The following is a 21643-nucleotide window of genomic DNA, read 5'->3' as shown; positions in this document are numbered from 1 at the left end:
CTATTTAAGTTGAGACAAAAGACATAAGTTCTGTGGCCATTTTAGTTTTGTTCAGAATACTTTTCTGGTGGCCAGGGGTTTCTATTAATAAAAATGACACTCCAGAACTTGGATTCGACTTCACTATAAATGTAATATCACGAAAACAAAATGGGCTGCCAAGGTTCCACAGTAATTTTTACCTAGAAATGCTCTCTCTGGAACCCGTATAACATTAACATCTACATATCTGTTATGAACTTGAATTACTTACTGAGATATACTTCCTAGGGAACCATCAATACAAATTTAATCACAGTTTAGAGAGTTGTCCACTAGCTTGAACAGCACAAATATGACCATAGCACCATATTTACAAATTTAGTACCATATGCTGGTTAACTATAAATCAATCTTTTTATGGCTAATCCATTATACATTTATAGCACTTTCAAAAATTGCCTGAATATCCTTTACAAATATACATGTATAAAAAGAAAGGCTATTAAAGTGCTGCCACAAGAGACAGCAGGCCGGGTTATAAAAGTTTTTAAAACACTTTCGGCTACAGACCTTAAAAAATATTTGATATTTACAGCGTGCCCTTCAGCTGGGACCACAGTCCGTCTATAAAGTCTCCCAGTTCATAGAGGCTACTGTGGTCAAATGCCTGACACCTCAGATGGAACAAGGTTCTGGCTTTTTAGAAACAAGCACAGAAATTCCACATTACTCAAAAGCATCATTTTCTCATTACAAACGACCTAATTTACAAAACTTCTACTTCAAAATGAGTGGCACTGTTTGGAGTTTTCTACTCTTTCTGCTTCTGGGGAACTAGTTGCTTCTTGTTCAGAATTCCGTGCAGGGTAGGGGCTATGAAGTAGGGTTTTTCTGTAGATCCATCATTTCTTTCCAGATCTTCACCTGTATTTGCAGCAGCCAAAGCAGGCAAAAGCAGCAAGCAGCAGCAGAACAACCATATGCATGTTTATAAATTGGAGAGTTGAACGGGGAAAAATCAGAGAAATCAGTGTTAGAAAGTCAAAGATAAGACCAAGTAGTGCAGTTAAGTTGCTGATGCCAGACAAAGTAAGAAGCTTCAACCTCCATAAACCCCACCCACTCCCAAGAAGGTTTATGTGGATAGTTTAAAGGTAAATGAAATTTTTCATGTCCTTTCAAAAGCGTTATCTTTAAATTCTGTGACTGTTTATTTCAGAAAGGTCAACTGCCACATTCCCTGAGATAAAGCTGAATAAAAAGTGTATTGCCCAGTGTGTGTGGCCCGGTGGATTGAGCGCCATCCCATGGACTGAGAGGTCCCCGTTTGATTCCTGGTCAGGGCATGTGCTGGGGTTGCACCTCGATCCCCAGTAGGGGGCGTGCAGGAGGCAGCCAATCGATTTCTCTCTCACAGTGATGTTTCTATCTCTTCCTGCAAAAATCAATAAAAACATATTTTTAAAAAATGTATTGCTCCTATGATAAACGTAGAGCAATAATTAAAGTCCAAAACTACTTTTAATGGTAGTCCATACCCTAATGTTATACAGGAAGAAACCGAGACCCAGGAATGTCAAATGATTCTAAAGTCAAAACTCTCTGATGATGAGGATGAGGTGAGGACCAGTCTGTTGACACCCAGTTCTAGAAGGCATCCTGTACTAAATCTTTGCAGTCTGCCTCAGATTAAATTCAAAAGCTAATACCAGTGTTTTCTAACTTCTGTAATACATGAATTTACCTTGCTGCTTTGCCTAGGGCTATAATAAAATGATTGGGTGTTCATTGTGGGGTGGTTGGGGGAAGTATTGAAATGATGCTGAGAATTAGTTTCCTGCAGGTACATACAATTCATAGCAAATAATATCTACAATAAATATATAAATGCAAATGGATTCTAGGCTTTGACTAGTATATTAAAAAAATTTTGTTATTTATAGCCTTTATTTACTATAAAAGATAAGAAATATTATATAAAAGCAATATGATCGTAGTTTGTGGAATAAATCTAAATTATTTTCCATCACACTCTTTTGGGAATGGTTGGATTATTTGTTTAGTAAATTTTTACATTAAACCATGACTTTCCTCACCCACAACATGCAAAGCTAAGGAGGAAACATGAGAGACACCAAACAATTTTGTTCTTTCTTTCTTAATCATATTTCTATATCATATGTCACATATCACATATCATCCGTCACTATCATTATCACCCTTGGGGTATTGGTAGGAAGCCTGGTACAGATCACATAATTATCTACAATTATTATTTTTTCCCACCCTGGGACCAAAATTCTCAGTGTCCTGTAATGTTTAAAAGATGCTATGTTTCTGTAAATGAAGTGTTTGCAAATGATTTGCATTTTTTAAAACACCGGTTTTTCAGGCAGTCAAGATGTTATGAAAGGTACAGTTCCACACAGTTGTAATTTGGTTTAGAGTATTATTTAGGAAGAATGTTTTCCTAAGTAAGATGTTGCCCATAGTAACAGCTGGGCAGGGAAGAGAAATACCATTTGGTTTCCCTTGTTCTTTATTATCAAAGATAAGAGTCCCCGAAGGGAAGCTATTCATGTTCAACACACACTGTATCGCATAAAGCTGAAATTACACTTGGTTTTTAAGGAGTTGGCAGTTATTAATATGGAAGGGTGGAAAACATTTCTTACTGCTTAAAGTTAAAATCCACTGTAAAAATTAAAACACACAAGATTTGCCAAAGCTCTCAAAGACCAGAAACTAGTAGGTTCTAGACATTTCCTGGGATATATTTTGAGAAACCTTTTTACAAGAACGGAGACTATCCCAGTGAGATCTCCCAGAACTGTTCCAATGATTGGTGTCTGAGATGAGAGAAGAGATCTGGGAACATCGGAGAGTTTCCTACTGTGTCTTAGGTACCGCTGTGTCCTCATGTTTCTGATTCCAGCTCAGGAATGAGATCTGTTCATGTGGTATTTTGTAGATGGCTTTTCCTAACACATCACTGGGGCACTAGGAAAAGATCAAACATTTCCATTCCATTTATGGTCAGAGGAAGAGCTAACTAGTATACAACGTTCTCCTGACTTCTTTATCCAGTTATTGAAAATCGATTTTTAAATGTTCAGGGAAAAAAAAAAAAAAGAAGAGAACAAGGTCAAACCATTTTCTAGGAGGTTTGCTTTGAGTATTTCTTCTTGTAGTTATTATCTTCTCTCCTGACTCCAGTGTGAAGTTGATACTGTGGGTTATACTAAAAAACAAACTTTGTTTTATACAAGGGGAGTGGGTCACTCAATAATGCCTTGTTATAGAATAACCTCTCGGAGGGCATAGCTGTAGCGCTAACAAGTTCCCCCCTTTCACCTGCTGACCCTACTTTCTCTAGGTTGAAGGTGAGAGCCAAATCAAGCTCCTGATGGGCACTAGGTTCTCCAGGACGTTTAAGGTGAGACACTGACAGAAAACATATCCATTTTGTGTATGCAACTTACACAGGTCACATGGAGGCACCGTGAATAGGTCAATGATGAAAACTCTAAAGAAGTATGTGTTTTAACTCTAAGAATTGATCTAGCCATTTCCTAGACAGGCTCCTCTATGAATCCTGCCCATTTGTCATTCTGTCACCTAATGTGAATTAGTTCCCATGTGTCTTTGAAACCACTGCCAGCTTGCTTTTGGCAGAATTCATAAAGGCTCTCTTCAAAGAGTTGCCAAAGCCCAGTCATGTCCTCCGTTCTGTTACTAAAGCATCACGAAGCCTGAGGTTCATTTCCGTAGCTGACTCTCCTGTGCTTTGCAAACTCTGTTCTCTGAGCCATTAAGGTTTAAAGAGCAGCTACTAAACAGAGTCTCTCCAAATAAACACTGCTTTGCAGTGGCAGCCAGGTCATAGTAAATCTACACGCCAACTATGGACATGGTCTTAACCTCCTCTTTTGGTTATCCACTGACGGGGAAAACACATATTCTGAAAACTTACAGAAGCAGATGAAAATTGTATCAATACACATTGCATAGACGCTGAAGAACCCGTGCGCGATCACGTACGATCCAATAACGACTGTCTGCAAATGAGTGAAGAAGAGAATGATGGTGTCATTAACTCATCTGTGAGAACAACGATGCAGCTTTAAATGAAGGTCATGATGAGAAAGCTTTGAAGCACTCTGTGTTGGACAAGATTTTAATACAGAGACCAAAAAATATTCACTGATAATGTTTTTGAATGCTTTGCACTGAGATTTAAACAAACTAGACTAGATTACCTACCCATTTTCTTACTGCTATCCCCAATGTCTACCAAATATATCCCACATTTAGGATTCTGTACATTCAGACAGTAAAGCACAGGAGTTAAGGGCCCACACTGCTTAGGTTTGATTCACAGCTCAAGCATCCACTCAACAAGTTACTCCACCTGTCTGGGTCTCCTCTACACCACTGTTGGTGGGAAAGAGAATGTGAATAATAATAATGGTATTTACAACACATGGATTGACTGAGTTAATAGAGTGTAATAGGTACTACAGGGCTCCACCAAGGTCCTCTCCAGCTAAATATCTGTCCCTCCAGTTTTGGGGAATGTAGGCTGCTTCCCTCTGTACAAGTTACAGGGGACCACCTTAGTCAAGGTTACACCCCCCTCAAGGGGCAACCCCTGGGCAATGGCTGCCTCACGCAGTATACAAAGGCTCGGTCCCTGCGTCAGAACTTCCTGTAATTATGCCCAAGGCCTCAGCTATAACTGCAGCCTGGGTCAGCTTCCTCCTTTGCCCACAGTGCCCACCTCACTTCCTTGAAAGTGCATCTCAGGAGGACACTTCAAATGAAATTCTCTGTCTCAGAGCTTGTCTCCAAGGAACCCAAACTTAAAAACAGAATGAGGCTCAGCAAGACCAATAATATTAGATATCCTGTCTCTCATTCCTTTTTCTTTATTTTGCCACCTATGATAAATCAGAGTTAATATTATATAGCTACTATGGAATACATTGTGTTCCCTCAAAATTCATTTGTTGAAACCGAATCCCCAATGTGATGGTATTTGGAGGTGGGGCATTTGAGAGGTCATTAGTCTGTGAGGGTGAAACCCTCATGAGTAAGAGGAGGCAGGAGAGATAATCTCTCTCTCCACCATGTTAGGATACAGTCCCTTCGAAAACCAGGAAGAGAGCCATCACCAAGAACCAAATCTGTGGGCACCTTCATTTTGGACATCTCAACCTTCAGTTTGAGAAAAATAAATTCCTCTTGTTTAAGCCACCCAATCTATGGTATTTTGTCATAGTAGCCTGGACCAAGACACCAGCTCTTACCAGCAAAGGTACCCAGTAGTAATTTAAAGATGTTGGTCCTTCTATAATTATCGAGATTCTCTCTGTGAAGAGTAGAAAAGCCAGGACACCTGCAGTGAAAGGCATAGCACATCTATCATGCATTTGTAAAGGAATATAGCTTCCGTAGTAGTTTTTCTAAGCACCTTATGAAATTTTTATTGTTTTCATTATTATTACTTACCTATACACCCAGAAACTAGAATTTTCCCCAAGACTAGTACAAAGTCTGTGACTTTATCCATAACTGCAACTCTACAAATCAGAAAAAACCAAGCACAATGTTACTTGAAAGACAGTTATTATTCTGGAGTCAGTAACCCATAAGCATAGATAACTCATTAGTTCATTTTGGTGTGTTTCTGCTGCAACTTTGGCTTTTGTGAATGCAAAAACGGAAGTTCTGGGATGAATTTCTGACTTATTTTTAATGGAGGGAACAGACGGTGGCGCTGTTGGGCTGTTGGGCCTACTGATGTCAGCCTCCCGGCTAATGCGGGGTCTAGACACCCTGGGCCGGAAGGATGCGGCGTTTGCTCTCTGGTTTTGTTCCCTCAGGCTCTGTCAATTTGGGGGAGGGGGGGAGGGTCAGAGACATGATGAGAATGTTCACGTGAGGAATTTCTTGAGCAGAGGGGATAATAAAAACAAATAAATAAATGCCAGTGAGTGTAAAGAAATTGATGGGTGATGGAAGCAACAAGACTAAGATATAAAAAGAAATTATTGATGTGACAGAGAAGATTTAAATCTGTCAAATTAAAAGATAATATTCATGTCTAAAATAACTGCCAACACTTTAATAACAACTCATGAAGTATGTGATGCTCACGGTTCAGCAAATCCTCTGTTGCAATGTTCAACCTGATTACTTACTTTAAGACATTTCTTATCAGCAGATTGAAAGCATCTCTTGCTGACCTGCAGAAGTTCTTGCCGTATAATGCAATCTGAGGAAGACAGTTATTATTCTGGAGTCAGAAACCCTAATAAGACCAGCAAACAATCCAATAACAAGGAAATGAATTAATTCTCTGTCATCGATACAGCTACATACTCTCATTCTATTTGGATTTGTGGGAGGCATGGGGACCATGTGTCCTCAACTTTGCACAACTCTCAAGGTCACTGACAATAAAGTCTGCTTCAGACACTATATTCCCTTAAACTCTAAGAGGATTAGACAACTTCAAATAGCCCCCCCCCACCCCCACCCCTGCTAAATCTCAGGATATGTTTTCTGTCTTTTAAGTGTTTGGCTAGGGCTTGTTGCTGAATGGGTTAAATGTAGAGTTCATATTAAAAATTACTCTCAGGAAACGCAATGCCTTTCAATACACTTGATTTACTGATTAAAAGCCTCAATGCTATAGTCTCACTGGAAGTAAATGAATGGCTATTTGAATCTCCATGACTATCTGAATCTTGGCTGCAGACCCTGAGACCTTGTGATAATAGCCAAGTGTCATTAGATTGTAGTTGCTAAATTGTAGAAGACTTTACTTTTGGATCCCCTATATTTAAAATGTTCTTTAGAAGCCTCCATATTCCCACAGGAAATAAGAAACAAATCTAGTTAGGTATTGTCAATGCCCACATAGTTCAACATAAGATTCACAAAAAAGGAACAGACCCTTGCTGTAAAATATGTAAATCTCAGAACGTGAACGATTTTCTTCTTGGAGTGAAACATAACTAAGTAAGCTTTCCTCCCAATAAACTATGTCGAAGACACACAAAGTCATTTTCAATCTAGCACATATTAGAATTTCTAAGATAAGTAATATTTTCCCAGTCCAAGGAGGCATTGAAGGTAATAATGAAGTACAGTTAGCATACTATCTCCACTAGGAAGCATAGCCCTGAAACATGCGGTGGATTCACAAGTCCTTATGTCCACACAGTGACAAATTCATCTGCCTGATGGGAAAGTGCTTTAGAGATGGAAACGGAAACAGGGGGTTTGAATTGGCAAAGAGGCTTAGTAAATGAAAAATAACCTACTTACCATAACATAGGCATTTCTGTTCAAAAACTTCACCACTTTTTCCAAACACCAGAAACAACATTTCAGGCAGTGTTGTAGAAATTTAGAAACGTTGTTCTGGTTATCTATAAGGAAATATGTAAATAGATAATAGATTAATGATCTGCAACTGAACTCTACGAGTCAAAAAATAAATTAAAAAAATTTTAAATGGCTTTAAAAATTTTTAAATTGCACTAAACTACACACAAAATTTACCATTTTAACCATTTTTAAATGTACAATCCAACAGCACTAAGTACACTCACAAGGTTTGCAACCATCACAGCTTGTCAGCATATCAAATAGAAACTCTGTATCCACTAAAAAACAATTCCCAGTCCCTGGTTACCTCTATTATACTCAGTTCGAATTTGCTTCTTCTACATATCTCATATCACTTAACGTAATGTTTTTAAGGTTTATCATTTCGATCCTTTTTAGAGCTGAGTAACATTCCATTGTATGTATATGTCATCTTTCTTTATCCTTCATCTGTTAATGAAATTGGGTTGTTTCTACCTTGTGGCTATTGTGAATAATGCTGCTATGAACACTGGGGTTCAAGCATATGTTTGAGCCCTGGCTTTCAACTATTTTGAGTATATATCTAGAAGTGTAATAGCAATGCTGATCATATAAGAATCTTATTTTTAACGTTTTGAGGAATTACCATACTGTTTCCAATGGTGGCTATACCATTTTACATTTCCACCATACAATGGTTCTAATTTATCCTCATCCTACAAACACTTATTGTATTCCTTTTTTTTCCCTCTACAGTACCCATTCTAATGGCTGTGAAGTAGCGCCCCACTATGGTTTTGATTTGCATTTTCAGAGTGATTAATATTGAGCATTTGTGTATCTTGTTTGGAGCATGCATATGCAAATTCTTTGTGGGAAACCAAGATGATGACACAAGAGGCCCCTGAATGTTCCTCCTTCTACAGATGTACTGAATGTGTAGCTACACATGGAGTCATCTCCTCTGAGAGAAATCCAAAAACTAGCTCAGTGACTCATATACATCAGACAACCAAGAAAATGCCCACACTGGAATGGGTAGGAAAAGTTGAGGCACGCCACCCCATAAACTCCACTCCCCGCACGATACCATACAATTCAGATGATATAGTCAATTCTCAGCTTTTCCCTGAGGAGTGAAGGGTTTGGACAGCACATCTAGGGTTCCATCTTTTAAGGCCCCCACCCAAAGGACAGGTTCTCAAAACTCGTAGTTCTGAAAACCTACAGGGCTTGTGTTCACAAGTCCCATAGGACTAAGAGAAACAAACAAGCAGTTTTCAACAGGTGCATGTGCCCAGTACTCACTGTGGCAACCCCTCCCCACCCAGGGCTTAGCAGAGAGCAGGCAAAAACACCCATTTGCCATTCTTTCTGAGGAGGGTGTCTGACTGCTAACTTCATAACCTATGGCCCAAGGTTCTGGTTTCTAATTTGCATGTATCTAGAAGCTAACTATGATCCTCCATGGAGCCTGGGGAAGCTGGTGGGCACTTACACCACCTTCTGTCTCTAGCTCACTGCATTTATAACACTAGGTCACCAACATCTCTTTGGAAGTTGCTTGTACACATGCCTGGTGCCACTGCATTTGAGGCTGCTGCCCGAGGGGTGGTCCCCAGTTCTTCCGCCCCTGCTAGCCAACAGGTCTTGCATCCAGGTCTCCTCAGGACTATAGCAAACAAAGAAGCAGTTTTTAAATGGCATAGGAGCACCCTGCCCCCTCCCGCCACCATGGCTATACACCCTGTCTCTGCAGAGGGAGCAGGCAAAAACACCCACCTCCCAGTTTCTCTTTGAAAGGGGCTAAACTGCATACTTTCCTAGCGGCTGTCTGAGTGTCTGGCTTCTAATCAGCTTGCATCTGGGTTTTGCTCGGGATCCTCCCCTTTGAGACACTGACAGGTCTTGGGAGCCACCAAAAATAACTATGGTGGTTAGGACAATTAGTTTTTAGAGAATCAGAAGCTTGGGCTCGGTTAGTTGATGACATTTGTCTCCTATATGAGACCAGTCTGACCAGCCGGAGAGAGGTGGCTTTTTCATCTAGTGCACATTAACCAACACAGAAAGTAAAGAAAAAATAAAGGAACAAAAAAATAAATTTCAAACAAATAAATAATAACAAGATAAATCTCCAGGAACTGATCTTAATGAAACAGAGATAATGGTCATAAAAGTGCTCACTAACGTTAGGGGAACAATCCGTGAACAAAGTGAGAATTTCAACAAAGAGATCGAAAATGCAAGACAATGTATAGAGCTGAAGAATACAGTAATTGAACTGAAAAATTCAATAGAGAGCTTCAATATCAGACTAGATCAAGCAAAAGAAAGGATCAACAAACTCCAAGATACTGTAGTGGAGTTCATCCAATCAGAGAAGCACATTTTAAGAAAAGAGTTAAGTTCATGTAAAGACCTAATGAGATACTGTCAAACAGACCAATATAAATGTCCTAGAGGTCTTGAAGGAGGAGAAAGGGGCAGAAAACTTATTCAAAGAAATAATGGCTGCAAACCAGCTCAACCTAGGGACACAGACATCCATATCCAGAAATCCCAAAGAACACTAAAAAAGATGAATCTAAAGAGGTTTATACCTAGACACATAAAATGAAATCTTTGAAAGTTAAAAATAAGTTAAAACAAGGAAGATAAGTAACTTGTTACTTATAAAGAAACCCCCATAAGAATATCAGCAGATTGCCCTGGCTGGTTTGTCTCAGTGGTTGGAGCACTGGCCTGTAGACCAAAGGGTCACAGGTTTGATTCTGGTCACAGGCACATACCTGGGTTGCAGGTTCAATTCCCGGCCCCAGTTGGGGTCGTATGAGAGGCAACCAATCCATGTGTCTCTCTCACTTCAATGTTTCTCTCTCTCTCTCTCTCTCTCCGTCCCTCCCTTCCTCCCTCTCTCCCTCATTCCCTCTTCTCCACTCTTTCAAAAAATCAATGGAAAAATATCCTTGGGGAGGATTAACAAAAACAAAAACAAAAAAAGAACATCAGCAGATTATTTGGCAGAAATTTTGTAGGCTAGAATGAAGTAGAATTATATATTTAAAGTACCGAAAGAAAAAAAAAAGCTATCAACCAAGAAACTACGTGGCATTGTTTGTCCTTCAGAATTGAGAGATGGAGTTTTTCAGACCAACAAAAGCTTGTGCCACCAGACCAGCCTGACAAGAATTGTTAAAGGGAATTTTTTCAGATGAAACAAAAGGGTGCTAATTAATAACATGAAAATATATGAAAGTATAAGACTCACTGGTAAAGGAAAAGACATTGTTAAAATAGAATACTTTAAAATGGTAATGGTGGTGGGTAAGTTATTTACAACTTCCGTATTAAAAATAACTATACAATAACTTGATACACAATATAAAATATGTTAATTACTACATAAAAATATAGCGTATAACGTGTGTGCAGGGGTGTACATGTAGAGCTTTCACATGTTTTTGTAGTGTTTGGAGTAAGTGGTTATTGCTTAAAATGGATTGTTATAACTATGTTTTATGTAAGCCTCATGATAACCACAAAGCCAAAATCCTATAGTAGATACAAAAAGATAAAGAGAAAGGAATCAGAGCATACCACTACAGAAAATAATCAAATCACAAAGGAAGAGAGGAAGAGAGAAGCACAGGTCTATAAAGCAGCCAAAAATCAATAAAAAAGTGGCAATAGTAAGTTTATAGCTATCAAGAATTACACTTAAACATAAATGGACTAAATTCTCCAATCAAAACATAGAGAGTGCTGAATGGATTTAAAGGAAGAAGAAGAAGAAGACTCAACTATCTGCTATTTGTAAGAGTTTCACTTTACCTTTAAAGACATACATAGACAGAAAATGTAGGATTGGAGAAAGACTTTTCATGCAAATGAAAACCATTACAAAGCAGGTGTATTTATACTTATATCAGACACAACAGACTTTCAGCCAAAGGTTATAACAAGACACAAAGGTCATTATACAATGCTAAGGGGGTCTATTCATCAAGAGGATATAAAGCTGTAAATATTTATGCAGCCAGCACTGGAGCATCTAAATATAAAAGCAAATATAAACTGTTATAAAGGGAGAAATAAACAGCAATATGATGATAGAAGGAGATTTCAATACTCCCAACAATGGGTAGAACATCAGACAGAAAATAAAAAAGGAAACATTAGACTTAAATGACATGTTAGAGCGGAACAATTTAACAGACATTTACATTACATTCTATCCTACCACAGCTGAATATACATTCTTCTCAAGCACGTGGAATATTCTCCAGGATAGACCATATATTAGGCCACAAACAAGTTTTAATAAACCTGAAAAGACTGAATTCATATCAAGCATCTTTGCTGACCACAGTGGTAAGAAACAAGAAGAAGAAAACTGGAAAATTTAACAATACATGGGAATTAAACAACATGCTACTGAACAACCAACAGGACAAAGAAAAAGATCTGATGGGGAATCAAAGAGTATGCTGAGGCAAATGAAAATGGAAGACAACCCAAACTATGGGATGCAGCGAAGATGTTTTAAGAGGAGGTTCATAGCAATAAACACCAAAAAGCTATTAGAATATAAACAAATTTAGTCAGGTCTCAGAAAACAAAATCACTATACAAAATTCAGCTGCACCCTGGCCGGTTTAGCTCAGCAGTTAGAGCATCGGCCTGTGGTCCAGAGAGACCGGGGTTCGGTTCCTGCTAAGGGCACGTACCTCTGTTGCAGTTTGTCCCCGGCCCTGGTTGGTCATGCGGGTGGCAGCCACTCGATGTGTCCCTTTCACATCGATGTCTCTCTCTCTCTCTTCCTCTTTCTCCCTCCCACTCTGTCTGAACAAAAAATGAAAAATGTCCTCAGGTGAGAATAAAAAAAAAAATCAGCTGCATTTCTATACATTAACAACTAATTGTTATGAAAGAAATTGAAGAAGACACATAAATAACAAATATTTCATGTTCATGGATTAGAAGAATTAACATTGTTAAATTGTTCATAGTACCCAAAGCAATCCACAAATTCTGTGCAATCTCTATCAAAATTCCAATAGCATTTTTCATAGAAATAGAAAAAAATTCTAAAATTTGCACGACACTACAAAAGAGTTCGAATAGCCAAAGCGATTGACAAAGAAGAACAAAGCTGAAGGCATTATACTTATTGATTTCAAACAATAGTAATCAAGACAATGTGGTAATGATATAAAAATTGACCCATAGGTGAATGGAACAGAGAGAAGAGAAATAAAATCATACATATATGGTCAATTAATTTTTGACAAAGGAGCCAAGAACATACAGTGCAGAAAAGATGGCATCTTCAATAAATGGTGCTAGGAAAAGTGGATATCCACACACACAAAAATAAAATTGGACCTTTATCTTATACATACACACTAATCAACTAAAAATGGATTAAAGAGTTGAAAGTAATCCTGAAACCACAAACTCCTAGAAGAAAACATAGGGGTAAGTTCTTTGACATTGGTATTGGCAATGATTTTTAAAATGTGACATCAAAAGCAAAGACAACAAAAGCAAAAATGAACAGCAAAAAAGAAAACCATCAATAAAATGAAAAGGCAACCTATGAAATGGGGAAAAAATTTTGGACACTACATATATGATAAGAGGTTAATACCCAAAATATACAAGGACTCAGAACTCAACAGCCCCCCCCCCCACACACACACACAAATAACCCAATTTAAAAAAATGGGCAAAGGACCTGAATAGACATTTTTCCAGAGAAGACATACAAAAAGCCAGTAGGGACATGAAAAGGTAGTCAACATTACCAATCATCAGAGAAATGAAAATCAAAACCACAATGAAATATGACCTTACACCTGTTAGGATGTCTACTGGCGAAAAGACAAGAGATGAGTTTTGGAGGGGATGTGGAGAAAAGGGAACCCTGTACTCTGTTGGTGGGGATGTAAATTGTTGCATCCACTGTGGAAAACAGTATGGAGCTCCTCTAGAAATTAAAAATAGAACTACCACATGACCTAGAAATCCTACTTCTGTGTATATATCTGAAGGACATGAAGTCCCTATCTCAAAGAGGTAGTTGTACTCCCATGTTCATTGCAGCATTATTTACAACATCCAATGTATGGAAATAACCTATATATCATTTGATGGATCAGTAGATAAAGGATATGCGGTATAGATACACAATGAAATATTAATGAACCTTAAAAAAGAAGGAAATCCTGCTTTTGCAATAACAGATGGACGTGGAGGGCATTATGCTAAGTAAAACAAGTCAGATAGAGAAAGACAAATATACATGGTGTCACATGTGTGGAATAAAAAAGAAAGTTAAACTCATAAACAGAAAAAAATGGTGGTTGCTGCAGGCTGAGTGGTGGAGGGAATAGGGAGAAGGTGAAAAAGGTTCAAACTTTTAGTAATAAAATGAATGAAGGTCTTAGGGTGTAATGTATAACATGGTGAACAATTAAAGTTTGCTGATAGAACTTGGATTTCCATCAAAAAAAGAGAGGAAAGGGTACATATGCAAGGTGAGGTGATGGATGTGGGAATTCTTCTAAAAGGTCAGGTACCAAATCATCATGTTGCATACTTTAAACATATAACAGTTTTATTGGTCAATTATATTTCAGTAAAGTTCAAAAAGTGTTATATAATTAAAAAATCATTTGCCTATGTTGAATTGGGTGTATTGTTGAGTTGTAGAAGTCCTTTATATATTCTAAATACTGGTGGCTTATCTAAGTATGTGATGTGCAAATATTTTTTCTCATTCTGTGGGTTGTCTGTTCACTCTCTTGGCAGTGTTCTTAGAGGCTTATTTTCTTTATTTTGACGGAGTATAATTTATCCATTTTTTTCTTTTGTTGTCGTATCTAAGAAATCAACAAATCTAATGCCATGAAGATTTCTTCCTATGCATTCTTCTAAAAGTTTTATACGTTCAGTTTTTTTTATTGTTGACTTTATTATAGATGTCCCCCATAAGCCCCCCGCCTCCCTCCACTCTATACTTTTAGTTTTATGTTTAAGCCTATGATACATTTTGAAGTAATTTTTTATATGATATAAAGGTCCAAATTCATTCTTTTGTATCTAGATACCCAGTTTTACTAGTACCATTGATTGAAAAAACTGTCCTTTCCCCATTAAATGGGCTTCTATGTGAGGGTTTTTTGGGGGCTCTCTATTCTATTCCATATCAATATGTCTGTCTTATGCCAGTGCCACACTGTTTTGATGACTGTAGCTTTGTATCAAGTTTTAAAACCAGGAAATGTAAGTGTTCCAAATTTGGTGGTCTGTTTTAAGATTGTTTTGGCAATTAATAATATTTTAAAGTGCATTCTAAACAGAATTTATGTGTTTATAAACTATATGTGTCATGTATGAAGATTTATGCCAATGACACAGATTTTATATTTTAAGCTTGACCTGTCCCGAGCTCTAGACTTGAAATTCCCTGGCAACTTCAGCATGCTTCTCAATATTAGCATGTCCAAAATATTTTTAGCCCTAGCCAGTGTGACTCAGTGGTTAGAGCACTGGCCCATGCACCAAAAGTTGTGGTTCAATTCCCGGTCAAGAGCACATACCTGGGTTGCAGTTTGGATCCCTGGCCCCGGACAGGGAGTGTGCAGGAGGCAACCAATAGATCTGTTCTCACATCGATATTTCCCTCTTACTCTCTCCCCCACACTACCCTCTCTCCCTTCCATTCTCTCTAAAAACCAAGGGAAAAAATGTCCTTGGGGGAGGATTAACCAAAAATAACACACACAATTTTTAATCTCTCCTTTGAAATTTGTTTATCCTGGTTTTGACATCTTAGTAAATAGCATCACACGCTTTTTTTTCCCTTTCTTCACCACCGCTCCCCTCTGCCACCCTCTCCCACACCCAATCCTTCAGCAAGTACTGTTGGCATTTCCTTCCCAAAACATCCCCAATCTGACCACCTCCATCCTTATTACCTTAGTCACAGTCATCATGTTTCCTGCAACCTATTCCTCAATCTAGTCTCTTCATAGAAGTCAGGAAGGCTGAGAAAAATGAGTTCTGGAATCTTACCTTTAAGACGTCTGTCCAAGTATTCTAGGGTTATCCTAAACATTTGAATTAACGCAAGAATTAAGGATCCAAATGCTAAGGATCCTGTATGATATCTGGGCAAAGATAAAATGAGAATAAAAGTTAAATATCTTTACTGTTAACTAAAAGGCTGTTAGTTAAACAACTTTTATAGGTTAAGGTCATGTGCAGGAGACAGATAGGAAAGAGCTTCTTACACTCTCCTATTCAGATTAAGGTCTAAGGAGTTTGAAAATATATGTACATATTTTGCCCTTCATCTACAAAAATGATACCAATAGCCTGTCAGCATAAAGTAGGATGCTTGAGCCTGGCCAGTGTGGCTCAGTGGATTGAGCGTTGACCCATGGACTGAGACGTCCCGGTTTGATTCTCGTGAGGCAGCCAATCGATATTTCTCTCTCACATCGATGTTTCTCTCTATCTCCCCCTCTCTCTCTAAAAAAATTCAATACAAACATATTAAAAAATAGGATGTCTGAGCTGAGGAATGGAGGGACAGAGCCAAATTAATCCTTAATCTTTAATTTGGTGTCCTCCCCCCCTCTTTTCTCTAGTAACCTGTGGTTTTTAGAATACTGGCCTGGGTAGGGAGTATAAAGTTGTGGCTGTAAAACCAGACAGAGCCAATGAATACCCATGAATCTTGCATTACATTTTCTTTCTTTTTTTTTTTTTTTGGTACGTGCCCCTAGCGGGAACCGAACCTGGGACTGTCTGGTCTGCAGGCCTACGCTCCAACCGCTGAGCCGAACCGGCCTGGGCTTGCATTACATTTTTGAGCTCACTTGTACCTTAGCACTTGAATGATAAGCACAAGGCTGAATTATAGGCTCACAACATATAACTTGGAGAGCAGACGCAGGGCTCAATGTGGAACTTACCGTATGGCTCGTCCAAACGCAGTAAAAAGTGGGTAGGGTGGGATGTCATCAGGTTTTTGGAAGGCCCAGTAATAAGAAGCAAAGGCACCAGCAAGGGCACACTGACCCAATGCAATGACAAAGTTTATAAGCCAGAGAAAGACGAACAGATTGAATATCTGGAAGGTCGTAATGTATTGATGGTACAGACTGTTTCCACCATAGAAAGCAAAGTTACACTGAGCACCAGGGCAAGCTTTGGCAATTGCAGTTGTGCTAAAAATCTGCACTCAGAAAAAACAACAACATGGATAACATAATATTAAATACTATTCCAAGATAACACCCTCCCTGCCTTTTCCTTTTGTGTAGCCTTCCCCCACCCCCAGCCCCCAAATGCATATCCCGTGCTTTTTCCAGGAGCTTCTCCTGTTATTTCTATATTTAATCTCATCACTTGGTGTAATTTTTCAGTGAGCTCTGGCAAGGATATCTCATTCTCCATCCTATGTTCATCCCTCTTTACCTCCTTTAGTTTCACATTTATTAGTGCTGTTGTTAACAACACCTGCTTCTTGGGTATATGATAAGACAAATGAGATGAGGACATAATAGAGCTTTCTTTCTATTTTCCCACCATTTTCAGTATTCTGCTAACTGCTGATCTGCTCCCGCGTCTCCACAGCATGGCTATCCATACGCAGGGTCTCTACTTCAGAATGACTCCTACAACTGCTGGGTGAGGTGGAGTGCAGTTCTGTATGGAAGTTGAAGAAAAGAGAGTTTCTCTTACTTACCTCTGGGTCACAGGTTTTATTTTCATATTTACATTTCCCAGCTGGGGTTACAATTTTGTATATGGGTACCCCTGATGTGGCCAAGTAACTGAGTAAACTCTATTAAGGATAAATTATTGGCTGGTAAATTGAAAACAAATAGACATGAAAATCATGCAAGTAACTTAAAAATCCTTTGAGAGATTAACTCCTAATATTTTAATAATTCATGCATTCTTCAGACCCAGGGTAATAAAACAGGGGTCAGGGGCATTGAGGGGCCTCTTAAAAACAGTAAAATATATAGAAGCCTTTTAAGGTTCTCACCAAGGAGGAGTACCATCTTTGAAGACAGAATAAAACAAAATCTACCATATGACCTATATAAGGGGAAATTCAATCGGTAGACTAAAACGTTTTTTTATAGTTTGGGAGAAAAACATGCTTAGTTACTTCTTTAGGATGTTCCAAATCTTCCCAGGATGAAGAGAACTGAATTCCTGGTTCCTAAATAGTGGGTGGACCTGAGGGTCAACAAGATAAATTACCAAAGGATACACTGCTGTCACAGCCCAGTAGCAAATACAGATTGAGAGGAAAATGAAAGTTAAAACTGGATAAATTAATGTGGAAGGGACATATGCAATGGCTCTGAAATAAAACAAAGAGGTGAAATTCAAAACGATCCAGTGTTATAATTTCTCTAATACATTTTTAATTATTAGAACTAGAAATAAGCCTTAGATTAAATTATTTCTAAGAACAGTGGTAATAAACATGGACTTTTTTTTTTTTTTTGCTGATCATGCTGGCATATCCTTAGTTGGTTTTACATTTTATTATTTATTTATTTATTTATTTATTTATTTATTTATTTATTTATTTACGTTAGAGACATTATTTTCAAAGCTCATGTTTGATTCCTGCCCTAATTTCCCCCAACTTTCTCCTCTTTGCTTATTTCCATCTGACTCATAAAGATTTGCTACATCATCACCATAATATTTTGTCCTTTTGTTTAGATTCCTAGACTTTTTAAATTGGAGAGGACCTTGAAGATCATCTCATCAACTGTGAGAATCCCTCCCTAATTCAGGAATCTCTTCTGTACTATCCTCAAAATATGTTCATAAGCCACTGGCGACCACACTGTTAGGAACTTACTTTTATAGGACACAGCTTATTCTCTTACCAACATAGAAAATTCTTCCTTATCTGCCTGCCTGTAATTCACAGCCACTACCCTCTGGAGAAGAAATAATCACCTTTTAACAGTGACCCTTCAAAGTAACACATTCTTTTATTCTGCAGAATAACCATTCCTTTGATATTTCCTCATAAGACATGGTTTCTGAAATGGTCCTACTCGCCCTGTCGATAACCAGTTTTGAATGATCTTTGTAGCATATGACACTGGATTAAACAAAGCACTGCTTGATACAGCCACTGAGAACTTAGATGGAACTATTCCACTCCTGATGAATTGACACCTCTTAGATTCCTTTCGTATTTATTACCTCCTTCCCTTCACTGTTTGAGCTATGCTGCTGCTTCCTCCCTCCAGACCCCGCTCTTCAGTGAATTATTGAGCATCCCTCTGTTTACTGTATTCTCACACCTGTTTATTCCAACTCTTATGTTCCCTTGAGAAAACTATCAACCTGTCACAGTTGTATTGGCCCTTTAACATGCACACACACACACGCACATGCATGCACGCACTCATATACACAATTAGAGGCATAACAGTGGGGTAAGTTACAGTGAATTGCACAATATCGTATTATCTTAAAAATCCAGCAAATCAGTAGTTTTCAGTGGCTAATGATAGGGCTTCAGTTACTGTGGGAAGGAGAGAGAGTTTAATAAACTGCTTGTTAACCATTTAAACCATAGGTCTCAGGTAGCGCTATATATTATAGACGACAATTTTGTTAAAATAACCCTTAAAGACTGTTTAAAATAATTTGGTCCTTGGTCATTAACAACTTAGTTTCCATCATTCTAAATAGAGAGTATGGTCTCTTGGCTTTAGAGTAATGCTTTCTTTGTTTCTTCTACGCATTATTCAAAAGTTTAAAGTATTATCCTCAATTGACCTTTCGGAATAGTTTGGAAACTGTAGGCGTTATTACCTCCCAGCATGAATTAATGAAAAATTTAGTGTTTATTCTATAGCAATTTTTAAAATAAAAATGGCTCTGGGTATAAAGTGTTTCTAAATTAAGAGCTATATATACAAAATGTATAGTCTGGTACTACTAGAATCAATTATGTTTTTCTACTGGCAAATTTTATCATTCAGATGAAAATGGTAATAGTATGTAATTGACTTAACAGAATTACGGTAGTTTAAAGTTCTGCAAATGATCTCAGCCATTAATATTAACATGCGACTCAATATGGGAATAATACAACATGCGATATAACTAAATTTTATATAGCACTTTATCACTTTCACATACGTTATTCTTCTAACATACATTTGGTGTTTAAAAAAGTGGGTCTAGACAGGTTTTAGCTTTACTTCGTGCTATAATAATTAGATTTTCGGGATATTGAAAGACATGTCAGCATGAGTTTTCTAATAAGTGGCAGTGTGAACTTGAACACGTCCTCCTGAATGGAAAGCAGACTTCTTTAACACGTTTTCTTAAAGGGAAACTGGTCTGGGGCAGCTACCCAACAGGGACTGACTGATGCACCCCGGGTGCGGTTTCCATTGGGCCTTACTTGCTCCCTTCCTTCAGCAGGGCAATGGCGATGCGGATTCGGTTCCTAAGGAAGATCAGCATGAGGATGACAAGCACTTCAAGGATGCAGAGCATCACCACTTAAACAGAAAAAGAAATTAGATTTGAAATCAATCCAAAACACAGACTTCCTCTGCAGAAGTTAGGACTGAGCTTCATGATTATGTCTGCCGATTCTGACACTTCGTAGTTTCAGCCAATCTTAGAAATTAAGTTTCAAAACCTTAAGAAATGCTAAGAAATCTAGGTTGAAAACAACTCAACTGATCAGGCTTTACCCTTGGAAACATTTCACACTATCATACAGGCTCGCGGGGGTGGGGAACATCCAGCCCTCGGGCCATATACGGCGCAGGAAATCAATCCCAGCTAACATCACTGCCTCACCAAATTGTCCGGACCAAATATAACATGCTAAGAATTTCTAAGTGGATAATTTTGTATGGCCCGTGAATGATGTTATAAAAATCCAAATGGCCTTTGGCAGAAAAAGGGTTCCCCACGCCTTATTCTTGTGCCGTTTGTAGAAATGGGAAAATAGGCATGGAAGGGAGGAACAGCCCTTAAATGTTTCACTTTTCCTTTACTGAGTAAGAGCATCGTTCCTGAAGAAACTTTTGGTCTGCCCTGTTCACATGCCTCTTAATTAACTGACTGCTGGTTTACACGGCAGCCTCTCGGCTGCCCACATTTTCATTCTGCGACTCCACTCTCATGGCCAATGATGGAATCAGGGTTTAAATACCGCCCAGGTTGTCTAATCGAAGTCACAGAATTAAGACTAAGGTGAGTTTTGAGTTAAAGTTTCATAAACCTCTTGAACTAAGAGTTATAAAATCTTAATAAACTGCATCAAAACCATCTTCTTGGGAGTAAACGAATCTGCAAAGAAAGAATAAAGTGTATGTGTGTAAAGAGAGTGGAGAGCACAAGGACAGGACATCGTGGGTTCTTTTTGGCTTTTGATTTCTGGATATAAGTACACTTGAAAGTCCAGCTGCCTTTCTGTTTTATTGTTTAGTTTGGTGAGACACTTGTGTATTCTTAGAAAATTACCTCTGCCTTGGCCCCAGCTTGCCCCGGTTTTCTTTTCTTCCCAGCTTGGATTAGTTTCTTTTTATTCGAAGCCAAATAGTCCTAATTACTGTATTTCCTCAATTCTAAAACATACCTTTAATTTAGTAATTTCTTTTTAGGAAAAGTAAAGTGGTTCTTCATTAAATATCTGTTCATTAATGAGAAGATGCATCCTGACTTCAGAGATGTTAAAAAGGGAGACGGTATGATCTTAAAATTAAGGAAATGTATCACTGTCAATAATAATCTGAAGAACAAAAGGAACTTAATGGAAAGTTAATTAGATTTCCACCTGTGAAAAAATCCATTCCATAACATGTGTCCTAGATAGTTATTCTGCTGATGCATGAACACCTGCACTGATCAGGCACTCGCTATTTCATACTATTGTTATACCATTACGACTCTGATGTCACATTACTTATCATCTAATATTTTCAAGTAAGTAGAAACCAGTTAACCCAGAGATGTGGGAGGATCTTGGTAATGTATCATTTTGCTACTATATCTTTTTTCTAGTAAACTATGTCTTAATGTTTCCATGCATATTTGATTCTCTTAACACATAAAAATGAGCCCAAAATTGTGGAGTATAGCCATGTTAGGCTAAAATCATTATCCTATTTGGAAGAATCTAAGAATATGAGATACACCAGATTTGAATTATATTCTGAAATTGCATTGATAAGACTATTGCATGTTAAACTTC

At 38.1% G+C, this 21643-nt stretch overlaps 1 protein-coding gene across 1 annotated transcript in view; it reads right to left on the bottom strand.

Moving 5' to 3' along the window:
* Positions 1–782: 782 nt before the first annotated feature.
* SLC44A5 (solute carrier family 44 member 5) overlaps positions 783–21643 on the bottom strand; it is a 305936-nt gene continuing 285075 nt past the window's right edge. The window contains exons 12-22 of the mRNA XM_036256317.1: positions 19838–19937; positions 17663–17755; positions 17126–17213; positions 16350–16612; positions 15445–15539; positions 7318–7421; positions 6186–6259; positions 5494–5564; positions 5292–5380; positions 3956–4040; positions 783–906 (exon numbers count right to left, since the gene is read on the bottom strand). Coding sequence (XP_036112210.1) covers positions 794–906; positions 3956–4040; positions 5292–5380; positions 5494–5564; positions 6186–6259; positions 7318–7421; positions 15445–15539; positions 16350–16612; positions 17126–17213; positions 17663–17755; positions 19838–19937 — 1175 coding nt within the window. The 3' untranslated portion in view covers positions 783–793. The remainder of the gene's footprint in view (positions 907–3955; positions 4041–5291; positions 5381–5493; positions 5565–6185; positions 6260–7317; positions 7422–15444; positions 15540–16349; positions 16613–17125; positions 17214–17662; positions 17756–19837; positions 19938–21643) is intronic.

This window comes from Molossus molossus, unplaced genomic scaffold (assembly GCF_014108415.1).
Source record: "Molossus molossus isolate mMolMol1 unplaced genomic scaffold, mMolMol1.p scaffold_m16_p_12, whole genome shotgun sequence".
In the NCBI taxonomy this organism is placed as follows: Eukaryota; Metazoa; Chordata; class Mammalia; order Chiroptera; family Molossidae; genus Molossus; species Molossus molossus.
Note: the sequence above shows the minus strand (reverse complement) of the source record. Positions and strands in the feature narration are given on the sequence as shown.